Below are 25,716 nucleotides of genomic sequence, written 5' to 3' on the forward strand. Positions count from 1 at the left end.
TGGACAACTGGGAACAAGGGTAGTGCGCTGCCGAGGGCTGTAGCCTTACACATCCACAGGAGTCGCTGTTGACTCCTACCCTGCCCTTTTTGCGTGGTCTCCTAACATTTTTAGGGTTTTCCCCATGATCCAAAGTATCCCATGGTGGACTGGCATCCTACTCAAGCCTCAGCCAGCCCTACTTCCCAGAATAGGTTGCAGACACACTGTGATTGGTTAAATGGTTCTGGAAAGAAAATGCTAATTGGAGGAATGCTAAGTTAACAATGCTATGGAGGAAAAGTCATGCCTCGTTATTTGAATTACGGTAATCTCAATCATTTATGTATACAATTTTAATTTGCCTCATTTACGTTCATTTTATTATTAATCACTAATTACAAATTCACATTTATGGAATATGTCATGACCTTGTGTGTGCCACACCCCCCCGCCCCCTCATTAACTACGTGTGCTACCCCGACTGTGACCAGCTGTTTTCTGTCAGTTTGAGTAGTCCTGTGTATTTAATCCGCGTTCAAGTCTGTTTCCCCAGTCCAGTCATTGAGTTTGTTTTACTGTGTGTTCTGTTCTGCCTGTAAAAACCTGTTTTTGGATTTCCATGTGCCCGATCCTGATTTCCCCGCTCCCTGCTCACTCGGCCTGCACATGGTTATGACAGAATAGTACTATAGAAATATTACAAGTTAAGAATGAGCCAGGAAATACCACCGAAATGAATAAATAAATATTGTTACTGACTGAGATGTGTAGAAACGATCTGATCTTTTTGTCATGGGGGTGGCAGCCTTTGGCAGCCAGTGCCTGGTTAATATTGAGCCAGGAGTTCCCAGCCAGAAATTCCCACATGGGTTACAGGCTTTTCCAACTCTTTCCTGTCCCTTTGCTGTAATGGTCTTGTGTGGAGCAGGAAGGCGAGTGTGGCATCTCAGGCCTTCGTGAAGGATGGCCCCCACGTTCCTTAGCGCTGGATTCCTTCTGAGATGAGCTCCTGATCACCCATCGGCACGGTCCGTGCCAGGAATGAAGGACGACGGGAGTCAACCGGCAAGTCGAGAGGCAGCCACAGCTGCAGTCTGCATCCACGCTTAATCCAACCAAGAACAATTTGATGCAAGAATCAACCGTTTAGCTCAACTTTCCAAAAGGAGGTTTTTGAGTTACATACACAGTAAAACAGCAAGAAAAACAAACAGTGATTTCATTTAACTAGATCATTGAACTACTTTTTAACTACCATTTAACAGCTTTTAAAATCTGGCTGTTAAGTGTTTACCTAATAATTAATGTCACACATTTTGTTCTTTTACTGGAATTTCTTACTGGTTTTGTTACTGGGCAGGCACTAAGAGTGGGTTTAACTCATTCAAAATAGCTAGAAACTTCAATGAATTCTCAAAACAACCTTTACGCATGAGAACTTTGTCTACGGGCTTGCATCATGCATTATTTGCATGAGCTGAATAAAAAGAAGCCGCATTAAATTGCAGGAACTGCTTTGAGTAAGCTTCATTGTTCTTTGTACTGTCTTTTATTGTCTGACATAGTTATTGTAATGTGTCACATAAACACAAATCCCTGGTCTAATGTGCTGCTGTTTTAACATTTAAGAGGATGACTGCTGCACTAGTTCTACCAAAGGAAACAGGTGCATTGGCCCTGGTGTGGTCTGGAAACTCATTGCAGAGTGTGTAGAGTATCAGATAAGAAGAGTTCACTTTCCATTCTCTGACACATAAGATATACAGATGTAAGATTGATGATCGTCAGTAACGACAGCCATATTTAATCTCTTTCTTGGACCGTCCTTTTAATCTGGCAGGGGGTAGGGAATTTGGAGGAGACGTGTTTATTTATTTATGTATTTATTTTTGGACATGCAATGCTGGAAGGAGGCGAATTTGCCATATTTATGCCTATCCATGTGCTGAGGTCACTTTGCTATTTTCAGCACCAATCAAAATAATTTTAGCTGCCTGACGTTTCTGGAAAGCCTGAGTTACGTAATGCTGATATAGCGTTACAGCTGGAAAAGATGCTAAAGTGGGAAATGTGACAAGTGCTGCCGTGAGATACCTATGGACAGACGCTGGACCTGTTTGCCAAGGTATTTTTATTACAGTACGAAAAAATGTTTACGGTTGCTATGGTGACTAACAGGCATTACCATATATAGGTGTTCTGCCTGAAGTTATAGGCTACAGAGGGTAGAAATTTGGTACCGTGAGAAAACGCGTGGTTGCCAACGGCCTGCTGTGCTCCCTTTCAGCCAGCTGGAGACGTGAACCACCTCTGCAGTGATCGCAATCAGCAGCCGTGCAGCTAAATACGTGGTCCATCCGTCGCATTTACATGTTGGAAGGTTCCCTCTCGTTTCATTTTCAGACCTCACGCGTCCTCTGTGGGTTTTCCAGGCTCCGTGAGGAATGTGGACTTTTATTGGTGAGAGGGAGTTGCTGGCCAAGATTATTCTGAGCTCGAATCTATTGCTCCAGGGACCAGATGGAATCGTAGGTCCTGACCAACGGACCAATCCAGCTGGCTCCTAATGTATTCGAGATAAACATACCTTAATGAACCTCTTGCCAGGGAAAAGTGTTTTCGTTTCTACTCCCTTCCACCTCTGGGTTTTACTGAAGCTAAAGGATCATTTTTCCGTCTATGTAAATGGGAAAAAATGCTCGCGCACACGTTAACGGATGGAACGGATGCAAGAGGACGATTCTTCTCCCCTAGGAAAACAACTGAATTCTGAGAGGGGACAGAGGTATATTCCACGACTGAGCTACCTGCCGAGAGAAAACATCTCCAAGAGGACTAATGGATATTCATTGTGGCCGGCGGGATGGATGAAGGCCAGGTTAGGGGGTGCGAGGGGGTGTCCAACTTGTATTCGACACCGATACCCTTTAGCACGATGAATAGGCTCCTTATTCTGCTTATCTATTTATTTATTCACTTATAAATATCTTTCCCACCCTCTTATTGGGCACGATCTGGACTTAAATAGACACGCGGTGCATGAGGCAGGGTGGTGAGTCACTTGCAAGGAGCCACCAGAGCATCTTTCGCCAACTGAATGGCGGTTCAGTGAGTCTTATTAGAAACGACTCCTTTCCTTTCCTAGTGCCCCTGTGCCTGTTTGCCTTCCCTGTGGTCTGTCAGTGGTTGTCTAGCCTGTTGCTCCTGTGCTTGTTTTGTTTGTCCGTCCGGTTCCCGGCCCCTCGTTGATGTTCTTGGTCTTGTTTTCTAGGTCCCATGTCCCCGATCTTGTCTTGTCTGAGAGACAATGAAACGGGTCCGATTGCACTGGGGCCTCTATTAAACCGAATGGCATGAATAGGTAATCTGAAGGTGAATGGTGAAGTGTATCAGCCCTTTGGAGAAGATACGTATCATTGAATATGACCTCCTGATCACTGCCGCTTCTGCAGATGTGAGTATTAGTCATTAGTCTGAGAGAGGGCTGTGTATCAATCCTAAATCTTAAAACAAATAATATACATTATGAATAGTGATACATGAGAAATAACCAGGAGGGATAGGAAGCCTCTCTGGACCTTGGTATTCCCAGTGTGAGTGGATTTTTCAAAAGCCAGTTGTGAACTGACTCATCACAGAGGAGATACCACTAGGCAGTCACTATTTATACCATCTGTTTTATGTCCTTGTGTCGGCTTTGAGCTGCTAATTCAGGGGCTTCCCCCATGGTCAATGACCCCCCCCCCCCCCCCCCCCAGTACGCCCAAGCTGCCAGCAGAACACCACCTGAAACTTCTCACACATTATCTAGGGCTCCACAAACCACTGTCCCTAGAAACACTCTCCTTGCCTTCCCAAAACACCGATGCCTCTCATTTTGAAGAAATCCTGTATTTCTCCATCTGTCTTCATGATTTCCTCCCATTTCATTCAAAGCTGACAATGGCTCAACCCCTTATCCATCACGCACAGAGACTCTCAATGAGAAGGAACTGTGATCCGAGCTCGAGCAGACCACAGAAAATGGGGGAAATCCCAGCGTGACAATGGAGGGCTAGCAAGACCAACAAGCCCATTGTTTTCTCAGAAATCCTTCTGGTGCTCAGTAACCACACTCGGATTCCCTTGAGTGCTTTCTGGCCTGGGCGTTTTTCCCGTCAGACACAGGATAAAATGCCAGGAAATTAATAAATCAACTCAACTACAGTCCATAAATAGACTTGAGAAATGTGATTTGTCCTTATTGAATCTGGCCACATGTGATTGTTTAATTTTTCTCCTGGCATGAAACATAAGCTTGCATCGATATTTTTCCTAGCTGGCGTTCCTACAATAACAAACATTACCCTAACTTTATTTTGTGCAATTTTTTTTCTTCTCATGCAATTTTGGTCCTTCACTACTAATATTGCAGCTTGGCACTGCCGCAGACAGCATTTTTACCACCACTGTCATTTGATTCGTTTTTGCTGTGTTGACATTTCACTCACAGCCCAGCCAGGCAAAATATCGGGCTCTGTCATGCATCGAGAAATGCAGCGCGAAGCGGAGACTCAGCAGAATGGGTTGCATGGATATTGCGCGATGCAGTCCGCTTCATCCAACGTTCCAGAAATTTCCCGCTTGCTTGCAAGGAGCCTCCAATACAGAGGGTCTTATCAGTCATCAAAAGGTGACATGGCATTCACCACATATTATTGGATCACATGCAGACCGTTACTGCGAAATGCACTGTTTTACTTATTTATATCGTGTTTGCAAATCGTTCCCTTTCCATGGAAAGTTTTCCAAAGGGTCCTGCTCCATTAAAAAGTTGTGAGAGAGTTGATGGGGGGCTGGATTGCATACCTAAGCACTGTGTTTATCAGCAACACACGGCCATTAAGGCACCACTGATATAATCACCAGCAGGTCGGCTGATTACCACTCTCCTGCTCCTACGTCTATATCAAGCTAAACATACAAATTCCTCACTTTTCTGTGCTTTTTCAGTGCACAGGACAATCCCCTTTGTATACATCTACATGTGAGCTGTTCAATGTTTTCTTATAGGGCAACTAGCATATCATTCTCTGTGTCTGAATTCCAGGTTGTGGGAGGAGGTATACCAGTAGGTTAAAGGGCTGCTCCCTCTCCTTTAAGTCTTTTCAAGCCCTTAGCTTTTCGCTAGGTCCACCATTTCCTAGGAAAGCTCCTCCATGTGGTCTTACGTTGGTTAGATAGTCTGTTTACTCATAACAGAAGCAAGGCCCAGAAGCCCTACACACTGCGGGGGGTGGGGGGTATGTTAATCTTATTCATCTATATTTTTGTTTCCAAACACATGTGATTTTTCCAGGAAAAACTGCTGAGATGGGCCTGAAATTCATAAGTGAGGAGACTGGCTTGGCGTCAATCCCTGAAGTTAAGAGGCATGATTTGAACAACAAATTAATCGTTTTGTAACAAACAAAACATCGAAGCTGGTTCCGTTTTCTTGAATGTAGTCTCTATAGTTACCTGCTACATTTTTATTTCTTTTTCTTCTTTTTCTACCTGAGCCCCCAGTTTACTATATGTGCTGTCTTTTGGAATGCTGAACGAGATCTGAACTCGATCGGCGCACATGAACTCAATCATGCGCAGCAGCTGTGCTGAAGACACAGCACACAAGGCTCCTATCCCAGTTTCCTGTGAAGCCTCCCTGCATCATGGGATGTTGTGCCATAGCCCGTCATTCTCATTCGTCCGTTGCCACGGCGATACTATCACGCCACACCCATGGCGGATCTCGTTCCTGTCGCCCGCTCACTGGAAGCATGTGCCTGTGTGCTGCGATGCTGCGGTGAGTCAGCTGTGTTACTAAGGAAGTGGACAGGTCAGGCTTATCACGGTGATATGGATTGCTGCTCTCGCATGTCGAGGATTACGTAAGCATCTGTAAAAAAATAATTAACACCAATCATCAAAAAAGGCATTTTCCCATCGTCATTGTAGCAGAGTCAGACTTTTACGGCAGCGTGATTCCGCAAACGAATCCTGGGTGGGATGACGTCACGTAACAAGCCCCCACACTAAGGTTACACGCTTCTTGTTGCAAGTCCTTACATATGATTATGGCTTCTTTTCTTTCCCCTTCAAATATACACAGCTGCAGGGGCAATTCTAAGGGGGGGGGGCAACCTTATCATACAAATGATATGTTTTGAACCTGTGAGTGATGGGGACCAGTGCCCCCTGCAGCCCCTCCCCACCCTTTGCGCCCCTGCATGCTCTGATCCATTCATGACCCGGCTTCTGTTTTTTGGCATCTATTCCCCTCCCTGTAATTGTATCAAAACGTCTTTCTTTTATTTTCAGTCCTCCCCTCTACTTTTGTTATAATCATTTCCCCAAATAAGTTCCCTGTTCCCTCCTTCCCGTCTTTGTGTCTCACGGTTATGCCCACTGTCCTGCTCCGAGGCCCCTATGCTAAAACATTTGTACACCCATCTGCCCCTCCATTTTCTTTGTGTCTCCAGGGGCATCTCTGCAATAAGAAATGTCTGGAATTGTTCCACGGTCCCTAATTGGGGCCTACAGAGCCAACGATCGAACTCCCGCCAAGTCGTCCCTCCAGCTCCGAGGACCAGGCACTTAAGACCCAGGTTATAATTACTGAAGACTTTACCCCACAGGGATGAGAAGCATTAACATTGGACGTCCATGGTCACACTGGTTGGAATCACTGTGAGCCATTAAACGCTAACTGGTTTACCCTGCAGGGAACCAAAAGTGACTAATGGGAAGTGAATTAAACCAGCTGGTAATTAACAGAGCATGGTAATCCCACATGCCATAGGCTTTGAAGGCTCATCTCTTGCGTCTTTAAGGCCTGCCATTTGCGGTTTGTTTGCCAAGTCGGCCGCGTGCTAGAGCATAGATCTGAGAGGAGGAAGCTTGGTTTCACATCAGACAGGAAGCCCTCCGCCCCGGCAAGAGGATACCCATGTGAATTTGGGCCCATCACTTGATGCCGTTAAGCTCGAGGAAGTATGGCCAGTCATAGCAGACAAATTGGCGGAAATGGGGCGTCCTGATCGCCGAGGGTTCTGTAGCCTCCCTGTCGTGCTTATCTGAGGCAGTAGAACTGCAGCGTTCCCCAAACGGGAAGTAGGCTTATCGGCGAGCGGTGACAGAACATCCGCGTGACTCATTTAGCAGTCAGCTTCTCTGTGAAACCCATAATGTCTCTCCCACGCATTCAACCTCCCCCTGCCCTGACTTCACACCCTCGTGCTCAGCGTGGCCTCATGGAAACAGTGCCAGGTGGGCTTTCTTTAAACATACTTTTGAGGAGTAGCCACGCGCAGCAACAGACCGGGACTCGGGAACTGAAACTTGGCCGGGCTGCTATTCCTCCTCCTGCTGCCAGGCCACGGCCTGGAGAAGGCGCCGGCTCCGATACGGCTTGTGTTTCCTCGGAATATGTCGCGCCCTCGTGAAGCTGGCGTGATGTGCCCCATTTCTTGAACCGTCTTACACTCTGGGGCGGCACTCCCAGAAGAATTTCTGGAATTTCCAAACATTGGCTCAATTCCTAGTGATCGCTAAACTACCATTATTTCAGTTCCTATCCTGTAGGATGCTGATCTGCTCTGTTTTCTAGCTGTCCCTTGGACGTTGCTTTGGCCCACTTTTGTGGTACATCCTCTATGATACCTTCCCCTCACCACTGCTCTGCCGGGTCCCTCGCTGCCATCATTTGACAGACAATGATCGTCCATCACTGGTAGATGGAAGAATGTGGGCGCAGGAGCATGTTAATGGATGTCAACTCTGCGGTTTGTGCCACATAGGTATAAACGAACCATGCAATTTTGATCTGGTTTCTTTGCCATTCCTGCCAGTGTTGAGTCACTCAAGCTTTAAGAGCTGGATTCATAAGCAGATCTATTTAATCCTTGGTAGGGAACTTTCGGTAAATCTCTGAGGGAGACAAATTCCCAAATTTCTCAAAATTCACTGCATTACTGTAAGCTGTTAGCTACTCTACTAGCTGTCTTCCTGGTTCTGCTCAGGTCATCACTCTTTCCTAATACACTTTGAGATCAATTACAGTTTCAAGATTCCTTATTTACAGTCATATGCCATAGATATACTGACATAAAAGGCCACAAATGATTTTCTTTCCCTGTTGCCAAGATTCCTGTCTCATAGAAGCCAGGTTGAGTTCTTGACTTTCTAAACTTTAAATGCAGTTAAACTCATCGCTTTTAGAACTCACGACAAGGACCTCAATATGATCATCACAGAGGAGGACTGAAATAAGCCCCTAGCTGAGACAGTGCAAATGTAGGAGTGACCCTTTGAAAGGAGTTGGGAGTCATTCCAATTTACAGAAGCCACTTGAAACAGAAAAAACAGCTCACTGCTGACAGTAAGCCAAAATTAAATAGCTTGAAATGCTGCTTTACAAAAAATAAAGTACAAATGAATGCATGTGGATTTTCAGGATAGGCCTAATGCCAGCTATGAACTTTTTTGTAGCCTTAGCCATCGCTGAATATCCAAGAAAACTTTCCCCAGTGTCTCCTGCAGCACTGTCAGATCTGTTACCTGCATCCTTGTTGCTCCAATAATCCATAAGACCTGATTGCACTTGTAAGCTATTTCAGGAAGCCCTGAACTCAGAACAGACCCTTGGAACCATGTGTGTTGAGTTTTCATGCGCTTCTTGTTACCTACAGGCAGATGCATAGGTAGGAATTCTGGTCCCCCTGATGACATGTCACCTAGGGTCCCCCACTTGGACTGGCACTTTCCCGTTCAGTTCATTTCGCTGAGTGGAGGGCAGCTTGAATCTGCTAGGATGAGCAAGCGAGCTCCGGTTCAGGGTACTGGAGGTGGATTATTAACCCTGAATTGCTCATAGTGTATGGCTGTGTACATACTCATGCCCTGTGATGGATTGGCATCCCATTCATGGCGTTTTCACCAGTGTGCCCCCTGCTTCCTGGTTCGGCTCCAGGACAACCATTGCATGCAATGCGTGGATGAATTTAAAACATCCATGCATCTATGCTTACTGTGTATCAACATATGACTATATATTATGCATAGAAAATGCTGAGTAATGGTAGATATTATATAAGTGGAAGACACATGTTCACTGTTTGTGTCTGTTAAATGTGCAGATCTCTGTCTATCCCATAAAGCTCATCTCATTTAAGAGACGACCACTTTCTTGGAATGAGGTTTCTCGGTAGCGGGATTAAAGTGCGGGGGGGCGGAGGGGGGTTATTTGCAGTAAACCTGCAGAACTGCCATACCAACGGCTTGGCACTCCTTATACGTATGTCGCTGGGGTTGGTAAACACGCCGACCGCTAAGTGCCCGTTTGAGGTAGAGGGGAGATTAGTGCCCGGACAGGGAGGATGCCTCTCATTTTTCCCGCCTGTGTTACTGTAGAAACCTGGCCAGCAGAAGAGAAACAGAATCTGCAGAAGAGAGGAGGATGCAAGGACCAGCTGGTGACAGACTGATGGAGCCACACAATAATGCCAGTGAAGAAGAGGCGGACAAGCTGGGCTGAAAAACGGCAGAGTTTACCGAATGCAGAATAAGTTTTATTTGCCATTTGAACATGTACAGAAGTGCAATGGAATTCTTACACAGTTCCCTTGGTTCAGGGCTGCCAACTTTCATGCATCTTTCTCACTCTCGTGCTCTCGCAAAAAAATCTTACGCCAAATCTATTATCTATTATGAACCTAAAATTAACTATATCAAACGTGGACGGGCAGTCGGCAAACTTTACAAGATAAAACTGTTACATGTATGTAAATGGGTGAGCATGTGCATGTGTGTGCAGACTTCTCCGGAATTGAGAACCTCGCACCAGCTAGCTGACCAAAACTTGTAACCCTCTTGGTCAAGGTTGAAAAACAACAGGAAAGCCTATGACAGTAGTATGGAAGATGCAGTCAGGATTTTACTGTGTTGTTAAATAAACTTTAATAGATGAAAGGATAAAACAAAGTGCATGATAAATATCTATTAAGTAAGGTGCCTTCAAAGTGTGTGATAGTTGGGGGTGTGATTTAAGAGTTTAGGCCCTTGTATCTTTTCTTATGTTGGTTTCCATTGGGAGGCAGTAAGATGCTATAAACAGGAATTTCGAGGACCAGAGGTAAAAATCCTGGACGTTCTCTGAGGATCCTGAGTGGTGGGGGCAGGTGGGGACAGAAAGGGTTACTTTGGGGCAGGTAGGTTTTTTTGAAAGGTCATCTGCCTCTGATCTCCCTTCCCCCGGCACCTTGTTGCCATGCCGATCATGATCACTCTCTCACTTGGTATCCCACCCCTGCTCCACCCACACTACTTCCACTCTGGAAACCCCTCCAACTTCTCTGCCCCCGCCACCCGAAACTGATGTCGCTTGAGCCTGCCGCTGACCAAAGAGGGAAACCCAGTGACAGCATCAGCAGTGAGAGTGCAAGATAAGTGTCGGGTTAATTGACGAGGGATGACTGGTTTCGACACCCCCCTGCCCCCCACTGCCACGCCATCAACACCCACCCCGCCTGCTCGCATGCATGACCCTCAGCTGACTATCCTTCATGAGGGAAAGTGTGAAAACTTTGTGTGTGAAGGAATTTGCAATTAAGTGGTATTTATCAAAATAACCCTCCCTCAAAAGAGCATTTAGCTAACGGTTTTGTTATTCTTTTTACGTAGCTAAATTAGGGAGTTTTTGCATTTCCAGAATACGGCTACATTTTCACATTGTATTAATGTACAAATTTCACCAACAGCGAGCCGCATAATCCAGTGGAATTTATGTGTTTTTAAACTTTGTGCTAATTATGTTCACGTGTTCCAGGAGGCCGTTTGGAGTGGCGCACTTCGGACCGGTTTCGAGGAAAAGGGTCACGGTTTCATCATCCCTGTCGCATCTGCGAGGAAAGTTTCCAAGTGCAGCCTAACAAGCTCATAAAAATAAAACCCAATTAAAATTTAATTCGAAAGGAGCAGCTAGAAATCAATGATTAAAGAGGATTGAAAAATGATTGTAAGACGGAGAGACGGCTAATGGACGCCCATGTCATCGAGGTCATCGTTATGCAACTATGCACAAGTGACCAATGGCACTCACGCCAATGCACAAGTGACCAATGGCACTCACGCCAATGCACAAGTGACCAATGGCACTCACGCCTATGCACAAGTGACCAATGGCACTCACGCCTATGCACAAGTGACCAATGGCACTCACACCAATGCACAAGTGACCAATGGCACTCACGCCTATGCACAAGTGACCAATGGCACTCACACTTGGGTTGAGGCGACGTGGTTGTGGGTCGTAAGGAAAACTCTTCCACTTCTCTGCCCCCATTTTTTGGGCAAAAGAGAAAGAACAACAACGATGAGAGTAATGGAGCAGAAGGGCGAAAAACACGGAAGGAAATAATTTTGTTCATTAGTTTTTGGGAGAGATTAGTTTTTCTGTGAAAGGACACAGATGGTGACTGGTGACAGAGATTAAGTGTTTTTATCTGCAACAGTCTTCAACTGCCAACAGTCAACCTACACCACCTGCACACCGTCACCCCCCAGTCTTCTCAAATCTTGCACCCTCCCCATACTGTGGGCCTTAGGGTTGCCACCCATCCCTTATAATACGGAATTATCCCATTTTGGAAAATAAACGACAACTTCCTGTATTGTACAGGATGATCGCATATTATAGGGGTATAACCTTAGTGGGGCCCCAAACTCCAACATCAAATCATCACTGGCCCCCAGCCTTGAAGACACCAGCCCACCCTCCTTATCTTCTAACAAAGACACTACGGTCAGCTGTAGAATAGCAAGAACATGCTTTGAGACAGCTCATCAATCAAACCATGTTTTATCATGACTGTACGTATATTATTTCAAAATAAATAGAACATGGAGATTATTTGATTTAGAATGTGCAAACTGTAGGACTTCATTAAGATCTGGACTTTACTGCATTAATGCATTCATCCAGCTAGGATGTCCCCCAGCCTTGTGCCCAAGGATAGCTATCGGAGCAATAGGATGTTGGGGTATATCTCCAGGTGTGTGGAGTTTAAGTCAAGGGAGGTAATGCTAAGATTATACAATTCCTTGGTGAGACCTCACCTAGAATATTGTGTGCAGGTTTGGTCACCATATCTTAAAAAGGACATTGTGGCCTTAGAAAAGGTGCAGCGTAGGGCCACAAAAATGATTCCTGGTCTTAGAGGAATGTCATACGAGGAACGGTTACTTGAGCTAAATCTGTTCAGTCTCAAGCAAAGGAGATTGAGGGGGGACATGATCCAGGTATATAAGATTCTAACAGGTTTGGATGCTGTTCAACCAAATAGTTACTTCAGCATTAGTTTAAATACACGAACTCGTGGCCATAGGTGGAAATTAGCGGGAGAACATTTCAAGCTGGATTTAAGGAAGCACTTCTTTACGCAGCGTGTAGTCAGAGTATGGAATAGCCTTCCTGATAATGTAGTGCAAGCTGAATCCTTGGGTTCCTTTAAATCAGAGCTAGATAAGATTTTAACGACTCTGAGCTATTAGTTTAGTTCTCCCCAAGCGAGCTTGATGGGCCGAATGGCCTCCTCTCGTTTGTATAGTTCTTATGTTCTTATGTTCTTATGTTCTTATCAGGCTGGATAAAGTTACGGAAGCTGTATAGGTGTATCTTCTGGTCCAAATTGTTCCGAAAGCACAATTGAACAAGTTGGACTTGTCGATCGAGGACGGCATCCACCGTAAACAAAACACAAAACCACAGGCTCACTTTAATATAAGCTGCTTCCTTTATTTTCCATCACTGATGACACCATGTCGCTTGCGATTTTGTAGGAGATGCACTGGTCTGTAAACAGTGAAAATGATAAAATACATTTAATAAAACTCCTTACAAGCAGCGTATGCCCAGGAAGAGCAAAACCTTACCTCCTCATTTGTAACAATACACATTCTTTAATAGTTTTTTCTCTCGTATTTACATAGGTACAACCATATTCTCATGTTACATTAACGCAACCTTTGTGTTTTTTTTTTTTTCATTTTGTCTCTCTCATTTTTTTTAAGAATGATATTTACATCGAACCCCGGCTGCCTGCTGCCAGGGAATCCAAGCTTGCCTTCTTCACGTTCTCTCTTAATTTAAACGAGTTAGTCGACCAGCAGAATCTGTAACAATTCTTACAAACAAAAAGTAACACAGAGTTTAATCCGTCGTCCATTTCATAATAAAAAAATAAAAAGAAAACAACGGAAACTTATCCAAAGAAAAACAAACATATTGCACTTTAAATCCAGACAGCAGTGGATGTGGTTACGGCTGGGTAATGATTGGGGGGGGGAGGGGGTGGGTTTCGGCCAAGTGCAACGTGTTAAGAATTCTGCAATAACGTCTCTAAATAAATACCTCTGTACAGATAAAGCGCCTTTTTCTCATAAATAGAGCAACCGACTGTTCTGCTCTGCATATGAGTGGAGTGAAGGCTTATAACCCAGAAGTGATTAAAAAAAAAAGCAAACGTTTCTAATGTATGAAAGAAAACGAAAAAAACAAACTTCATAGTTGAGTGCTTTGATGTCCTGAGAATATTGTCTCATCCAGTCAAGGAGTAGCTACAATGAGTCGGTTATTGGCTCTACAGAACTCAAATAAAGCATTTTACAGTCTTTGGAGATGGGCAGCAGGTCCTTCTAAGATGTTTGGGGGGGGGGGTGAAGGGGGGTGGGTTTCTCCCTCCGTTGTATCAGACTGCCAGCGCTTGCTTTTTTCGCCTTATTCTTTGGACGAATGCAGGGAGAACGATCCCCCCCTCAAAAAAGGAATGGCAAAGGTGGAGGGAATCGAAGGAAAACTTTGATAGCAAATAAAAAGAAGAGAGGTAAATAAAACAGGCTGACGAAAAAATCCAAAGGCCGTGCCGACCACTGGGGTGAGGGCATCGCTCTGAAATGTGTGTGTGTGTGTGGCGGGGGGGGGGGGGGGATGCACCCCTTTGTCGTACCAACAACATTTTGCAGGATCCACGAGAATGAACGAGGGGGGGGGCGGCAGCTGGGGGAAAAAGGAGCAGTAATGCAGTCCATGTCTCTGGGACCTGTTAGTCCATCCTCCAGCACTTGGGGGAACTTAAAAAAACCACTAACAGTGATGGCGGAGGCCTGACCCCCTGAACCCCGGGCCAGCCGGCCGGATTAGTCTCTCCACACCCCAGCCCCCGCACGCCTGCCGGGACGGGGCTGCTCTCTGTTGCGCTTTGTGTAAACATTGTGGCATTCCTTCTCCGAAAGCCAACTCGAACTTCTCGAGTCGTAGTAGACGGGATGGAGAAATAAAACTAAACGCTAAATGAACTCAATCCCCTGCATTTTTTTCTCTGAGTCTCTGTCCCCTTCATTTTCTCAGTTTTTTTTTCTTCTATGACGATGAAGACGACGTCGACATGGACTTCTTTTGGTTCACAAGGTCCAGGTAAAGTTCTGAGCGCAAGAAGCGGGGGTACGAGTCTTTCTCCATGAGGCCATAAATCCTCTTCTGGGCCAGGTCGAAGCATGACCGCAACGAGGTCTGCAGGTTCTCCTTGGTGTGCTCCCGTGTGTACGAGTCCAGGTTAACCTGAAGTCATGACACAAGGAGAAAAACGGGTTCATTGAAGGCTCTGGATTCGGATTCATGTATGTTGTTAAAATGCCTTATCATTTTTGGAAGGCACATTTAAACTAAATGGTAGGCGTTTTGATTGAAAAACAAACCAACTGATAACCAAAATTAAGCTTGTGTTTACCTCTTTACAGGACTGGATAGCGATGTATTCTGCAAAGATTTTCTTGGCTTTAGAGGTCATCTTGGACTGTGACTTGATTTTCTTGTAGTCCTCGCAAGCTAACCAGAATTCCAGGTTCTCCTCACTGAATTCTGTGCGCAGGAACGCTCTGAAGGCAGCCAATCCATCTGAGGAGGGCAGAGAAAGGGTAGAGCAAAGGACGTTAATAGGGAACCGATGACGAAACCATGGTAACGTCGCACAGCCCAGCAGAAGGAAGAGCTAAAATAGCATAAGCTGCCCATTGAATCACAATGCTGTACAAGGCTTCATCGAATGTGATTTTTTTTTTTTTAATTTCCCAGAATACATTTCATTTCATTCATACATGACAGCATCACACCTTTTAGATGTGGTTGGAAATGCAGGTTGTCTCCTTCAGCAATATAAGTCATGTAAAGGGCACCTTGTGGCAGATTAAAGCAGTGGGGCGATGTGGTGATGCCGGGGATCTCGGAGTGTGTGCATGAGTGGGGGGAAACCTAGACTGCCAAAACTTTTCTATCTCCCCCTGCACCTCAAATTGATTACCGATAAGATGGTCTACAAAGGAAAGGCTGACTTCTGCAAGATAATGATTGCGAGGGAGGCATGGCAGACTACAATCGGGGGGCGGGGGACTGTATAGGAAATGGGATATTTGCCTCACTCGCGGCTGTGCATGTGGTAGTCGATGTCATCACAACGCTACGGGGGTCTGCAGTCAGGCTTGTGTGCAAACCTGGTGCAGCAATCCCCCTCCCTTCCCCCTTCCACCCCCATTCCTTCTCCTTATGCTAAAACGTGAGATTAACGCGGGGGCCGAGGACCGGGGAACAGGCGGACTATTCACCCACTGCGGAACCCACGCGTCAGTGCCTGCCGAACGGTCAAACGACCAGAGAAGGCATGCATGGCTAATAGCAAAGGCTAGACACGGCACCATCAAGAAAAGGGTACGGACACCAGTGTCCTTACTGGAATTAAACCGGTGAAAGAAATTAATATACCGCTCTCAGTGTTATGGAGATCTCCATAACAACCCTACTGACATTTAATATGTATTTATTAAGAGAATAACCAGAGACCCCAACCAGGATAAGGGGTTAGTAGATGGATGGATGGATGGACAAATAAACATATATAGAGATTTCATGCCCCTAGCTTTTAAAGCATTCCTGTCCAAAAATCTGCATATCCTCTGAGCAAGCTCTGCATTGCAGGATAACCAAGTGTATCAGCATGAATTGAGATTTATAGGAAAAGCTTTAGTAAACTCACATTTATTGGCCAGCAGCTTGTCCAGAGACTCGCCCCATTTCAGCGCCTCCTCCGGTGCAGGCCTGCAGATGAAAACCGCACGATTCTTCAGCAAGCCCATCTCTGCCAGGTTTCTCATTGTGTGACCCATTCGAAGCAGCGCTCTGCCTTCCGTCCTGCCTGAATGCCCAGCGCTCTGCCGTGCCTCTGACTTCCTTTACGCTACGTCTTTCTCTCACTCTCTCTCTCTTTCCCTGTTACGCTACTTCTCTCAGGTTTTTGCGTCAGAGTGTCTGACTGCCCTCGCTGGATTCTTGCTTATATACTTGCTCTCTGAGAGGAGGGGAGAGGGGAGGAGACTAAGCCAGTCTTGTAAGGTTTGATGGGCGTTGCATTCACCCCTAAGCCACACCCCTACTATTTTTTCTATTTTTTTCAATCTGCTGCCCTACATGTGTTGGCTCAATGGAACAGAGCAGCACTTCTCACTGAGCCAAAACAGAAATCCTTCCTCGAGTTACACCTGTCCGTTTCTACATTCTGCTCATTTTCATCCGCTTTAGATTTCTGCCACAGCATCTAATCGTGTGTGAGACCGTGACCTGTGATCGGCACAAGCTTCACGCATTTTTAATGTCCTCGGATCGGGTCTTTCTGAGAAGGTGTGTTCTCCAGGCTGAAATGCACCATCACATAAGCCTTGTCTAATGAGATTTATCGCTCTGCCACATTTAGGCTTAACGCTCTGCTATGCCGCAGACACATACTCGGGCAGGGAATGTTTACCCTAGTAAAGCCCCAGTGAACTACCATACATCCCCGCAAATCTAAGACCAATCACCACTGATCATACAGTGTACAGGTGGAGGGGACAATCCCCCCTCCATCACAACACTTAGTCATAGAAGACCTCCCCTCCGAAATGCTGCATCTTGTATCCGTTTAAGCGCTTTCTGCCTTGTGAGACACTCAAACAGATGCAATGGTTTACGCTGCAATCAGAGTGAAACCAGACATTCTGTTCTGCGGCACGCAGGAAACGACACTGGTCACTGACGCCGCCGGAGCTTCCCACCGCCGCCGCATGCTGCATGCCACCCAGGAAGCGGACGCATGCACTCACTTGACTGACTTCATGGCTTTGTCCGTCTTTCCAGATGGACAGCTTCCTGGGGACTCATTCTTCTTCCACAGGAACGGAAGCCGGTTCTTCATATCTTTGGCCCTAAGCACGAGAAAAGAGAGGGAGGGAAAAAATTAGAGATGAAAGACAAACACACCAGCTGGACCCCCTGAAGCGAAAAAGTGTCGACCGATCGCCGGAGGCCGTGAGCCACGACTATGCAGTCAGAAAGAATAAAGCCATAAAAATGGAGGCGATGGTCTTGTGAGATGCTTAGGTCCTATCTGTGCTGCGCCGGGGCACGGATGCCTTTGGCACATACATTTTGTGTCGCGGCAGGGTTGCGCCGACCCAATGTCGGCGTGTCTGCTGCTGTCGGCAGCGCCGCTCTCGGCCCTGCAGCTCCTGCAACAGGAGGCAGCCAGCGACTGTCGAGCGGAATAAAGGAGAGAGAAGCGCTCCTTCACGTCAGGCCTCCTGGGGAATCGACCCCGCGGGATGATGGCGGGAGTCGCAGCTGAGTGCCAGTCCCCCCCTCTGCGCCAGGCAGCCGCGATCGTGCACATGGTCTCTCTGAGCCTTAGGTTTCCCGGTACCCTTTCCCATAAGGCTATCTCGCCCCCAACCCACTCTCTCCACACATCTCCCCAGAGAGATGGAACATGGGCACCCAGGAGACCCTGGGACACAGAGGAAAATAGGGGCTTTCATTTGTCACGCTTCAAGCTTCTGGCCATAGAGACTCGAATTCCGCTACTCCCTGAACCGCATGTGCCTGCCGAGGACGTCGCAGAGGAAGATAAGCCTGCCCAGGCGGCGAAAAATAAAATATACTCCTAATGTGCCCTCCTGGAAGTGTGGCTAAGGCCTTACAGTCAAAACACGGCAGGGCATGTATATGGCAAACAAAACACGTATACTGTATTTCCTGATTCTAATGGAGTGTTTGGTTTGGATAAACAAATCCATGGCCTGCTTAGGAACAACAGATAAGATCTCATTTTGCCGACAGGACGGGCTCGGATTGAACCAGCTGCCATCGGACACAATCGCACGGATGGACCTTCGCCACGCGTGTCAGCGAGACGCACGCCCTGAAAGTCTCAGGGATGACATACGCACTGCATGAAATGCGGAAATTACCCTCAAGGAATCTCAAATATTTGCTGGAAGCAAGATACAGTTTCAGCCATCAATATTTCTACAGATATTCACAGATGATTCCATTACACCCGATGACTCTGCATGGAAGGGCTTACTGGGTAAATGTGGGAGTGAATCCCTTAAAACCCAGTTTTAACTTTTATTGAATGAGGGAGGCAAAGGCATCAGCTGTCTGGGAAAACATAAACTTTCTATGAAAGTGCTACTTTTAGGTCACCGATTCATAGACACTTTGACAAAGGCATAATTATTTCACAAATAAAAACTCTTTTTAAAAGCCATAAAATAGAAGCAGGGGGGCAGGAATGTATTTTATCACTATTTTTGGAGGTTTTGGTGATGTGGGTGGCGAGAGGGCACAGTATCCCCCCCATGTCAAAAGAGGCCTGTTTAATCTCTGGAAAATATTTGTCGGGCGACAATAAAATAGCATATTATATGAGTCTGGTTTCAATTCAAGTGGGTGAATGTGGCTGCATGGAAATCGTTCTCTCTCGCCCCCCTACCAGACGTAGTCTGAAAAAGAGAGGGCTCGGAACACGACTCGACAGTGCCACTTATTGGTGCTATCGCGGTACTGCATCCCTGTGATCCTTAGAGCTGCTATTTTCTGATTTCAGCTCAGCGGCAAACGTGAGCCAAATGTTAGGTACATGAATAGAGAACAGACCACCAATCCAAAAGCCGATCGACAGCAGAGACGGCAACTTTCCAGGCAAGTCATCGAGAAAGAAAATAAGACTTACCAGAATTAGACTGGAAGATTTAATAAGTATGTTAAGTAATAACAATAGAAATTAATTACAGGAAATACACTGTCACTTGTGAGTTAAAAGGACCCCGCTGTGATGTTCTGGCCCACCCCCTGAAGTTATCCTCGGGGAGTCACGTGACCCTGCACACTGCATAATCTGCATCTCTTGCGACGCGCGAGTGCATTCAACACTGCCCTGAGAGGGTCTCACCAGCAAGTTCAGACTGATCAACATACATGACCCTCTCCATCTCATGTCCAGGCCAACATCAGGTCTGGTACCAGTTCTCAGGTGCACCCTATGGCTGTACAATGAAGCCGCCCCCCAGAGACACACACATACACACACACACTCCACACCCCTATACTAGCTGACCTGGGTGTAGGAAGGTCAGCGAGGAGGGCAGCATGATGCATCCGGACCATGCAGTTGTAGATGGTGCAGATTAACCCCCCCTGCCCTTTAACACCCACCTGCCCCCCCCCCCCCCCCCCCACACACACACACACACAAAGAGCTGAATTCCACCTATATACCTGTCCGTCCTGCAAGACAAACAAAACAGCAGATGACGGATGGATGGGTACAGAACCAGCATCCCTCCGAGCACATGGTTGTGGGATGTTTGCAACCCACAAGGGGATGTAACTCAAAGGTGAAGGAAAGCTCTGTGTGTTTCTGGAGGGGGGAGGTGCAGCATGTGCTTTTCAGTCTCCTCCAAATGTTCCGTTGGCCCCCTTCGTGCTGCCAGGCGTAATCAGATCTCCTTTTCTATTCTGCCCATGTTCTATTTTCGTTTCCTGCCGTCAAACTCGGCCATTTTCAATCGCAGAGAAACTCTGGGATTCATGCAACAATAAAACAGCAGCCCCCGCCAGCTACCTGGGGGGGGGGGGGAGCAATGACAAACAAGCCAATGCTAAGTTTGACATCAAAGTTATCTATTGGCATCGAGGATCCTTGGTTGAAACCTACACCACACACGGTCGGACGGGGCTGGGGGCCCTCACCCTGACCCCAACTAACCCCCACCTTCTCCAGCACGGAACCGGCCTGGCTTCTGACCTTGCATGAGGAGGCTAAGCCCTCTCTGGTGTAGCTGCAGTGCGCGACCCTAGTGCCCAAACGCTGAGGCTCCAGCCAGGGTGCGCGGAGCGAGGACATGGCGAGGTGCGGTGGACGTGGGGAGCCCAAAATGCTACTCCGTGCTCAATGCGATGCCGCCTGCCCCTGCTGCAGAAAACGCAGTGACAGCGGCAGCTTCCAGCTCTGACAGGACTCTGCAACTCCTCTCTGCTACACCTGGCTTCTTTATAGCCCAAATTACCTTCATTTTATTTACCAAGATTTCCCAAACCCACAGGGAAAAGTGTGAAAGTCCTCTATCACTCTCCACTAAGAATGACCCCCCCCCCACCACCTCAACTCCTGCACCGGAAACCTCAGCTCTGCAAAAACACTCCCACCCCCCCACTGACCACATGCACGGAAGAGGGCCTCCCTATCCTACCTTTCTAGATACTTCTCCGAGAAGTCGACCATGGTGTGTAGCATCAATGAGCCTGAGGGGGCAGCAGCGCACAGAGCTCGCATAAGGGTGGGCGGCTGTCACATTCCTTCCTACCCCTGTGCAGCTCCGTAGCGGCCTTATATATGCCGGGGGTGTGGCCTAGCAGGGGAGGGGGGCCGGGCAGTGGGAGGGACCCCGAGCCTCCAGTCACGGCTCAGCGTGGTCAGATTTCACAGGCCGCTATGAAGCTTTTTCTATTATGATTATAGCTATAGAAATAATTGTCATAAAGACTATTATCCATTGCAGAGCTACTTTTGTTTATTGAAAATGGACACAGAAAAGTACATTCAGAAGAAAATGATTCATGAGACATTATTTTGTGATACATTCATGGAAGGCTCGGGGTTCTTGTGTGCGTCTGTCCGTGTGTGTGCGCGTGTCCGTGTGTGTGTGTGTGTACGCGTGTCCGTGTGTGTGTGTGTGCAGGAAACAGGACCCATTTCTCACGTTTCTCCAAACAGGTGGGCCATCTTAAAAATAAGCCATAGACTTTATTCAATTTCACGGCCCAGAAAAGAGCAACAGGTGTGCAAATATTTGTCTGTCGGCAGCGTAATAATTCTCACTAGTCGGTAGGGGCCTGACAGCGCACCCCCCTCCCCCGCTGCCTATCAGTATGTGGCCCAGACAGCACACCTGCAAGCCCCCCACTCAGTTGATGATGGAACCCAGCCGTTCCACTTCCACTCCGGGGGGGAGGATCCGGGGGGTGATTCTTCGCGAGTCTGGGGGGCACCTGACTCACTTCCTCCCCTCGCTGTTTGGGAGCCTGTATGCCTGTCATTTGATTATTATCTGCTTAGCAGTCCGTGCTGGTGCTGTTGGGTTTCCAGACACCCCCATCTTCTCAAGGGCAGGGTGCGCTAACCTCTCCACCCACTGCTCCACCTGCGTGGTTTACTGACGCGCCTCAGTGCCCTCCAACAGTCTCCCCAAACAGTCTCACCCTCTCCCCCCTCCTCCAGGCGCCTACACCCCCTCACATGGTCTCTGGAGTATTTGGGGAGGGTTAGGGCTGTTTTCAGGGGCCCAACAGCGAGATCACTCTGCCGAGCCAGAGATTCGTCCAGGTGTCCTCCGGATCATGGCCACAGTGTCTCACACTAACTGTGATAATGAAGGAGAGGTTTCTCAGTGTTCACTGGAGCCAGAGCAAAATTAAACTCCATTTTTTGCTGCTTTTGGGGGAGGGGCTTCTGTATTTGGCAAATCACCAGCAGGTGATTAGAGAGGGATTTGGTCTGTAATTCCGCTTGTTTTTATTCAGAATAGCAAAGAACTTCCATCATGCTGGTGGTGGGGGGTGGGGGCTAATGGCCAAAACATAGCTGATCTGGATCTCCGAAGCAGCTGCTGGTCCTGTCAGGAAGACGTGCTGAGTCAGGGGAATGTGGTCAAAGGTTTTCATTGAGGAAAAATTCCACTCACTTTCTGATCTATCCCCGGAATCTCAGCTTTCCATCCTCTGTACCTAGTTTACCATCTTCCATCTTTTCTGTCCAGTTACTTCACTCATTTTCTCCCACAGACTAGCATCCCGCTACAGCGGTAGTAAATATTATCTTTAAAACAGGGGCGGGGCCACGGGCCCCAACTGAAAGCTGATTGGCCCCCAGAATGTCCCCTCCCCTGTCACTCACGGATTCAAAACACATCATTGGGTAATGATAACGTTAGGCCCTGTGTATGAATTAGGCCCCTCTTTTGCCTCCCGCCATAAAAACCCAGAATCGCCCCTTTCATTAAACCTACAGAGCTCTGCATCAAGCAGAAAGGTGCACGACATACTGCATAGTGCGTAGTGTGTAGTGCGTAGTGTGTAGTGTGCCTAAAGCGTACTGCGCACAAAGAGGACTTCACAAATAAGACAAAGAACAATGGGCTGCTTCCTGACTCAATGGTTAAGTGAAAAATTCCACTATAGTGACTGGGGGGGGGGTCTCCCATGCTCCTGTGTCGGTTTATCTGCGATTTACAGGTCTTCCAGCCTCAGGGAACTTGCCCACATGTAAACAAGCTCCTAACGGTGTGTAAACTGTCGTTATGTTGTATTTGTATACCGAAAGGCAGTTATTTGAAAAAAATGAATGCAATCTAGCTCTGGAATGTTCTAGAGCATCTTTACAGCATAGTGGGCAATTTACATTATGAAACTCGTAGGAAGATTTGTGAACTCGAAACTCCATATCACACCTTATCATGCCGGACGAGATGTTTGGTTTAGCTTAAAAAAAAACATATACAAGATTATTCTGGGCCACGCAGGACATTGAGAGGAGAGAAGAGGCAGCGCTTATCACGGTGAGGACAACATCTTCACCTTGGAATTCAAGAATAAATTCTGAGTCTTAGAGGTATTTCAGTATCTAAGCCTGTAGACATGGGGGGGGGGGGATTGGGACTAACCCACTGGTCATGGTGGGGGGTGCGGGGGCATGGAACGTGGCTTCCACTTCCTCTCATTTCAGCCACCTAGCTCTGCCTTACCTTCCTCATGTGCTCCAGACCCCCACCTGACCACACTGGCGTCCGCGTGGGTCTCCTGCCCGGATCCCACCCGCGTCCTCAGCGTCGCCTTACGGCTCCCCAGTGCTTGGCGAGTAAAGCCGCTGGACGTGCCGCACATACCAATCAGCGTCTGATTTAACGCGGGGGCTGTGTCAAAAACAGCCTGAGCGTACGTTCGAGGGTGGGCTTCTGCCAAAAGGGGGTGTGTGGGGCCTCTGTGTGTGTTTGTGTGTGGGGGGGGGGGGTTGTTCTTGTGATTAGGTGCTGGTCAAAAGCAGCTCCAATGGAAAAACAAGCCTTAGTCTGCCATGTCTCAGTCCTCTACATCCTCTAGATAAGCGCCAGGGCGACTGTATCAAAAATCCAAACTGATCCGTGACACGAAATGCCCAAACTCCTGCACTGAAACAGCCCCCAGTTCCGTCACACTGCAATCGCCATGGATTTCGGCACGGTCTGAGACAGCCAAAGATGAAATATGCACATCTGCCGGCATGCTCTCATATTTACAGACGCGCAGGTGGCATACAGGTGACATTGAAAGCAGCTGAGGCAGCAGACAGACATCATCAGTGCACTCTATCCAGTACAAGCCGCATGCCAGGGCTCGGCGCGTAGACACAGCAGATTTACACGCCCAGCGCACGCCGATTCACACGGCCGGACACTGTCCTCACTAGCATGCTGGTCTAGCATCTGGCCCCATCCTGCTCAGCTGATATTCATTAAAATGGAAAAGATATTGGCATCGGTCCCGTGTGTCCTTCTTGGTCGATATTCAAAGTTATTAGCACCACAGCTAAAGACACAGCTACTTAAATAATGGAGGTGACTGTATTGGATGCTCAGTTAATATTCCATTTCATCAGCTCATTCATAACCTTGTCAGCGCTACTTCACCGGTGTCTCACTGCTTGCGTTACATAATGTGGCTGCTTGACACATACATAAAGTTAACACGATGACTGCTACTACCGATTTGTGGAGCTCAGACGTTAGCTATCGGTATTGATTATCGGTATCGGTAGCATTAGAGAAAAATATATTGGTTATTAGTATTGGGAAAAATTTTCACAGCAGTTCACCACTAGGTGGAGATATGCAAGACGACCTAAAACGTGGACTTACAAATTCTTGGGCTTCCTCTTCTTCTTGGTGCCGTCTGGACTGTCTTCGTAACTTCCCTCGGATCCGCCGCTGAGCTGTTGGGAGAAGAGGACGAGGACAGTCTGCATCATATGATCCACGGCCAATTGGCGGATGGGGGAGGTCCGACCAGCACTTGCTAATGGATCGTTTCCCCTGAAACGAGAAGCTCACTAAGCGTACGGCCAAGGTGAACTCTCTGGGTGGGTAAATGCACTAGGCTGCGGACTGCAAGAAGCATCACGTTATGTTATCCTGGGATCTCGTCTTTGATTGGATGAAGGGACAGGGAGAAGGACATTGAATGGAGGTGGAGCCGCACTGGTAATCCACAGACCCTGGCATGTCCAACAGGGGGTGGAGATTTGAAACGGTGTATGTGTACTGGGATTTCTGAAAGAATGGACCCATTGTGCTGGGTCTGATCTGATGACTAGTCTGCCGGTCACACAAAGCACAATATCGGAGCGTACCAGAATATCTCCGGGGCATATTCTTCCTGTCTGGCGTCCTTTCTCAGGCCAGGTCAGCCAGTCTGTTTGTTGTGAGAAAATAGTAATTTTCTGCAATTATCAGATTATAAGAAATGATATGTGCGTACATTCAGCCCACAGGTTGCTGATCGTGGTCATAAAGTGGGACTCGCCACCAGAGAGAGAGAGAGAGAGAGAGAGCTGGGTAATGTCAGGGACAACCAGGATGAGGTACGAGCTGGGCAGCTGACCTGCATCCACGCACACAGTACGTGCCACCTTACACGCGCTACCTCGAGTTTGCTTGATCTTGGCTTCCATACCTGAATTGTAGACCAATAAAGCTCCAATTTGTGTCGCCAGTCATTAATAAAGGGTATTTTGGGGGTTAGGGGGTGCATGAAGTCGTAAAGCAGGATTTGGGGAAGGGGGAATTAATCGGAAATAACATCAAGGCTCCAGGAGCTCTGGGAGGGAACGTGTCCAGCGAGGAATTCTTTCTGGTCTGTTTGTTCCAGGTGCTACTGAACCCATGTCAGGCAGACAGGACAAGGGCATGAAAACAGGCTGCTGCACAGCATGCGTCACACAGAGAGAGCAGACGACAGAGAGGGGGCAAACTGCAGAAAAGGACGGACACGAGCACAGAGTATTTTCCTAGACAATGTGGCAGACTTTGAACCCCTTAGAGTCACATGCCTTTTTTTTTGGGGGGGGGGGGGTTATTTTTAGACAGAGAGGAGGGCCAGGTCACTGACACTTCGCGGGACGCCACTATGTCGCACTTGTTCTGAGTTCGGGCTCTGCGGCTTTGACGGATAATGGCGCTGATTAAGCACCCATTCATGCTTATGAATGCGGAAACATGGGACGCTGACACTGCTCTGTGGGACGGGCAGGCAGCGGTACAGCA

At 47.4% G+C, this 25,716-nt stretch overlaps 1 protein-coding gene and 1 long non-coding RNA gene across 11 annotated transcripts in view; one reads left to right on the forward strand and one right to left on the reverse strand.

Moving 5' to 3' along the window:
* Positions 1 to 2,436: 2,436 nt before the first annotated feature.
* On the forward strand, positions 2,437 to 10,165 carry LOC125746483 (uncharacterized). 2 transcript variants are annotated; one of them, XR_007398988.1, is made up of 4 exons: positions 2,437 to 2,767; positions 3,254 to 3,436; positions 6,483 to 6,608; positions 9,412 to 10,165. It is a non-coding gene; the product is annotated as an uncharacterized LOC125746483 (long non-coding RNA). The 2 variants fall into 2 exon arrangements; XR_007398989.1 differs by lacking the exon at positions 6,483 to 6,608.
* Positions 10,166 to 12,768: 2,603 nt separating this feature from the next.
* rgs3a (regulator of G protein signaling 3a) overlaps positions 12,769 to 25,716 on the reverse strand; it is an 88,630-nt gene continuing 75,682 nt past the window's right edge. For 7 of the 9 annotated variants that reach the window (XM_049020494.1, XM_049020493.1, XM_049020495.1 and 4 more), the window contains 5 exons: positions 24,313 to 24,386; positions 17,185 to 17,286; positions 16,083 to 16,144; positions 14,784 to 14,950; positions 12,769 to 14,614 (listed from right to left, as the gene is read on the reverse strand). In XM_049020494.1, coding sequence (XP_048876451.1) covers positions 14,417 to 14,614; positions 14,784 to 14,950; positions 16,083 to 16,144; positions 17,185 to 17,286; positions 24,313 to 24,386 — 603 coding nt within the window. In that variant the 3' untranslated portion in view covers positions 12,769 to 14,416. Of the gene's footprint in view, positions 14,615 to 14,783; positions 14,951 to 16,082; positions 16,145 to 17,184; positions 17,287 to 20,613; positions 22,036 to 24,312; positions 24,387 to 25,716 lie in introns of those variants that run through there. The other 2 variants (XM_049020502.1, XM_049020497.1) reach the window with 2 other exon arrangements.

The sequence above is a fragment of the Brienomyrus brachyistius genome, chromosome 7 (assembly GCF_023856365.1).
Source record: "Brienomyrus brachyistius isolate T26 chromosome 7, BBRACH_0.4, whole genome shotgun sequence".
Classification (NCBI taxonomy): Eukaryota; Metazoa; Chordata; class Actinopteri; order Osteoglossiformes; family Mormyridae; genus Brienomyrus; species Brienomyrus brachyistius.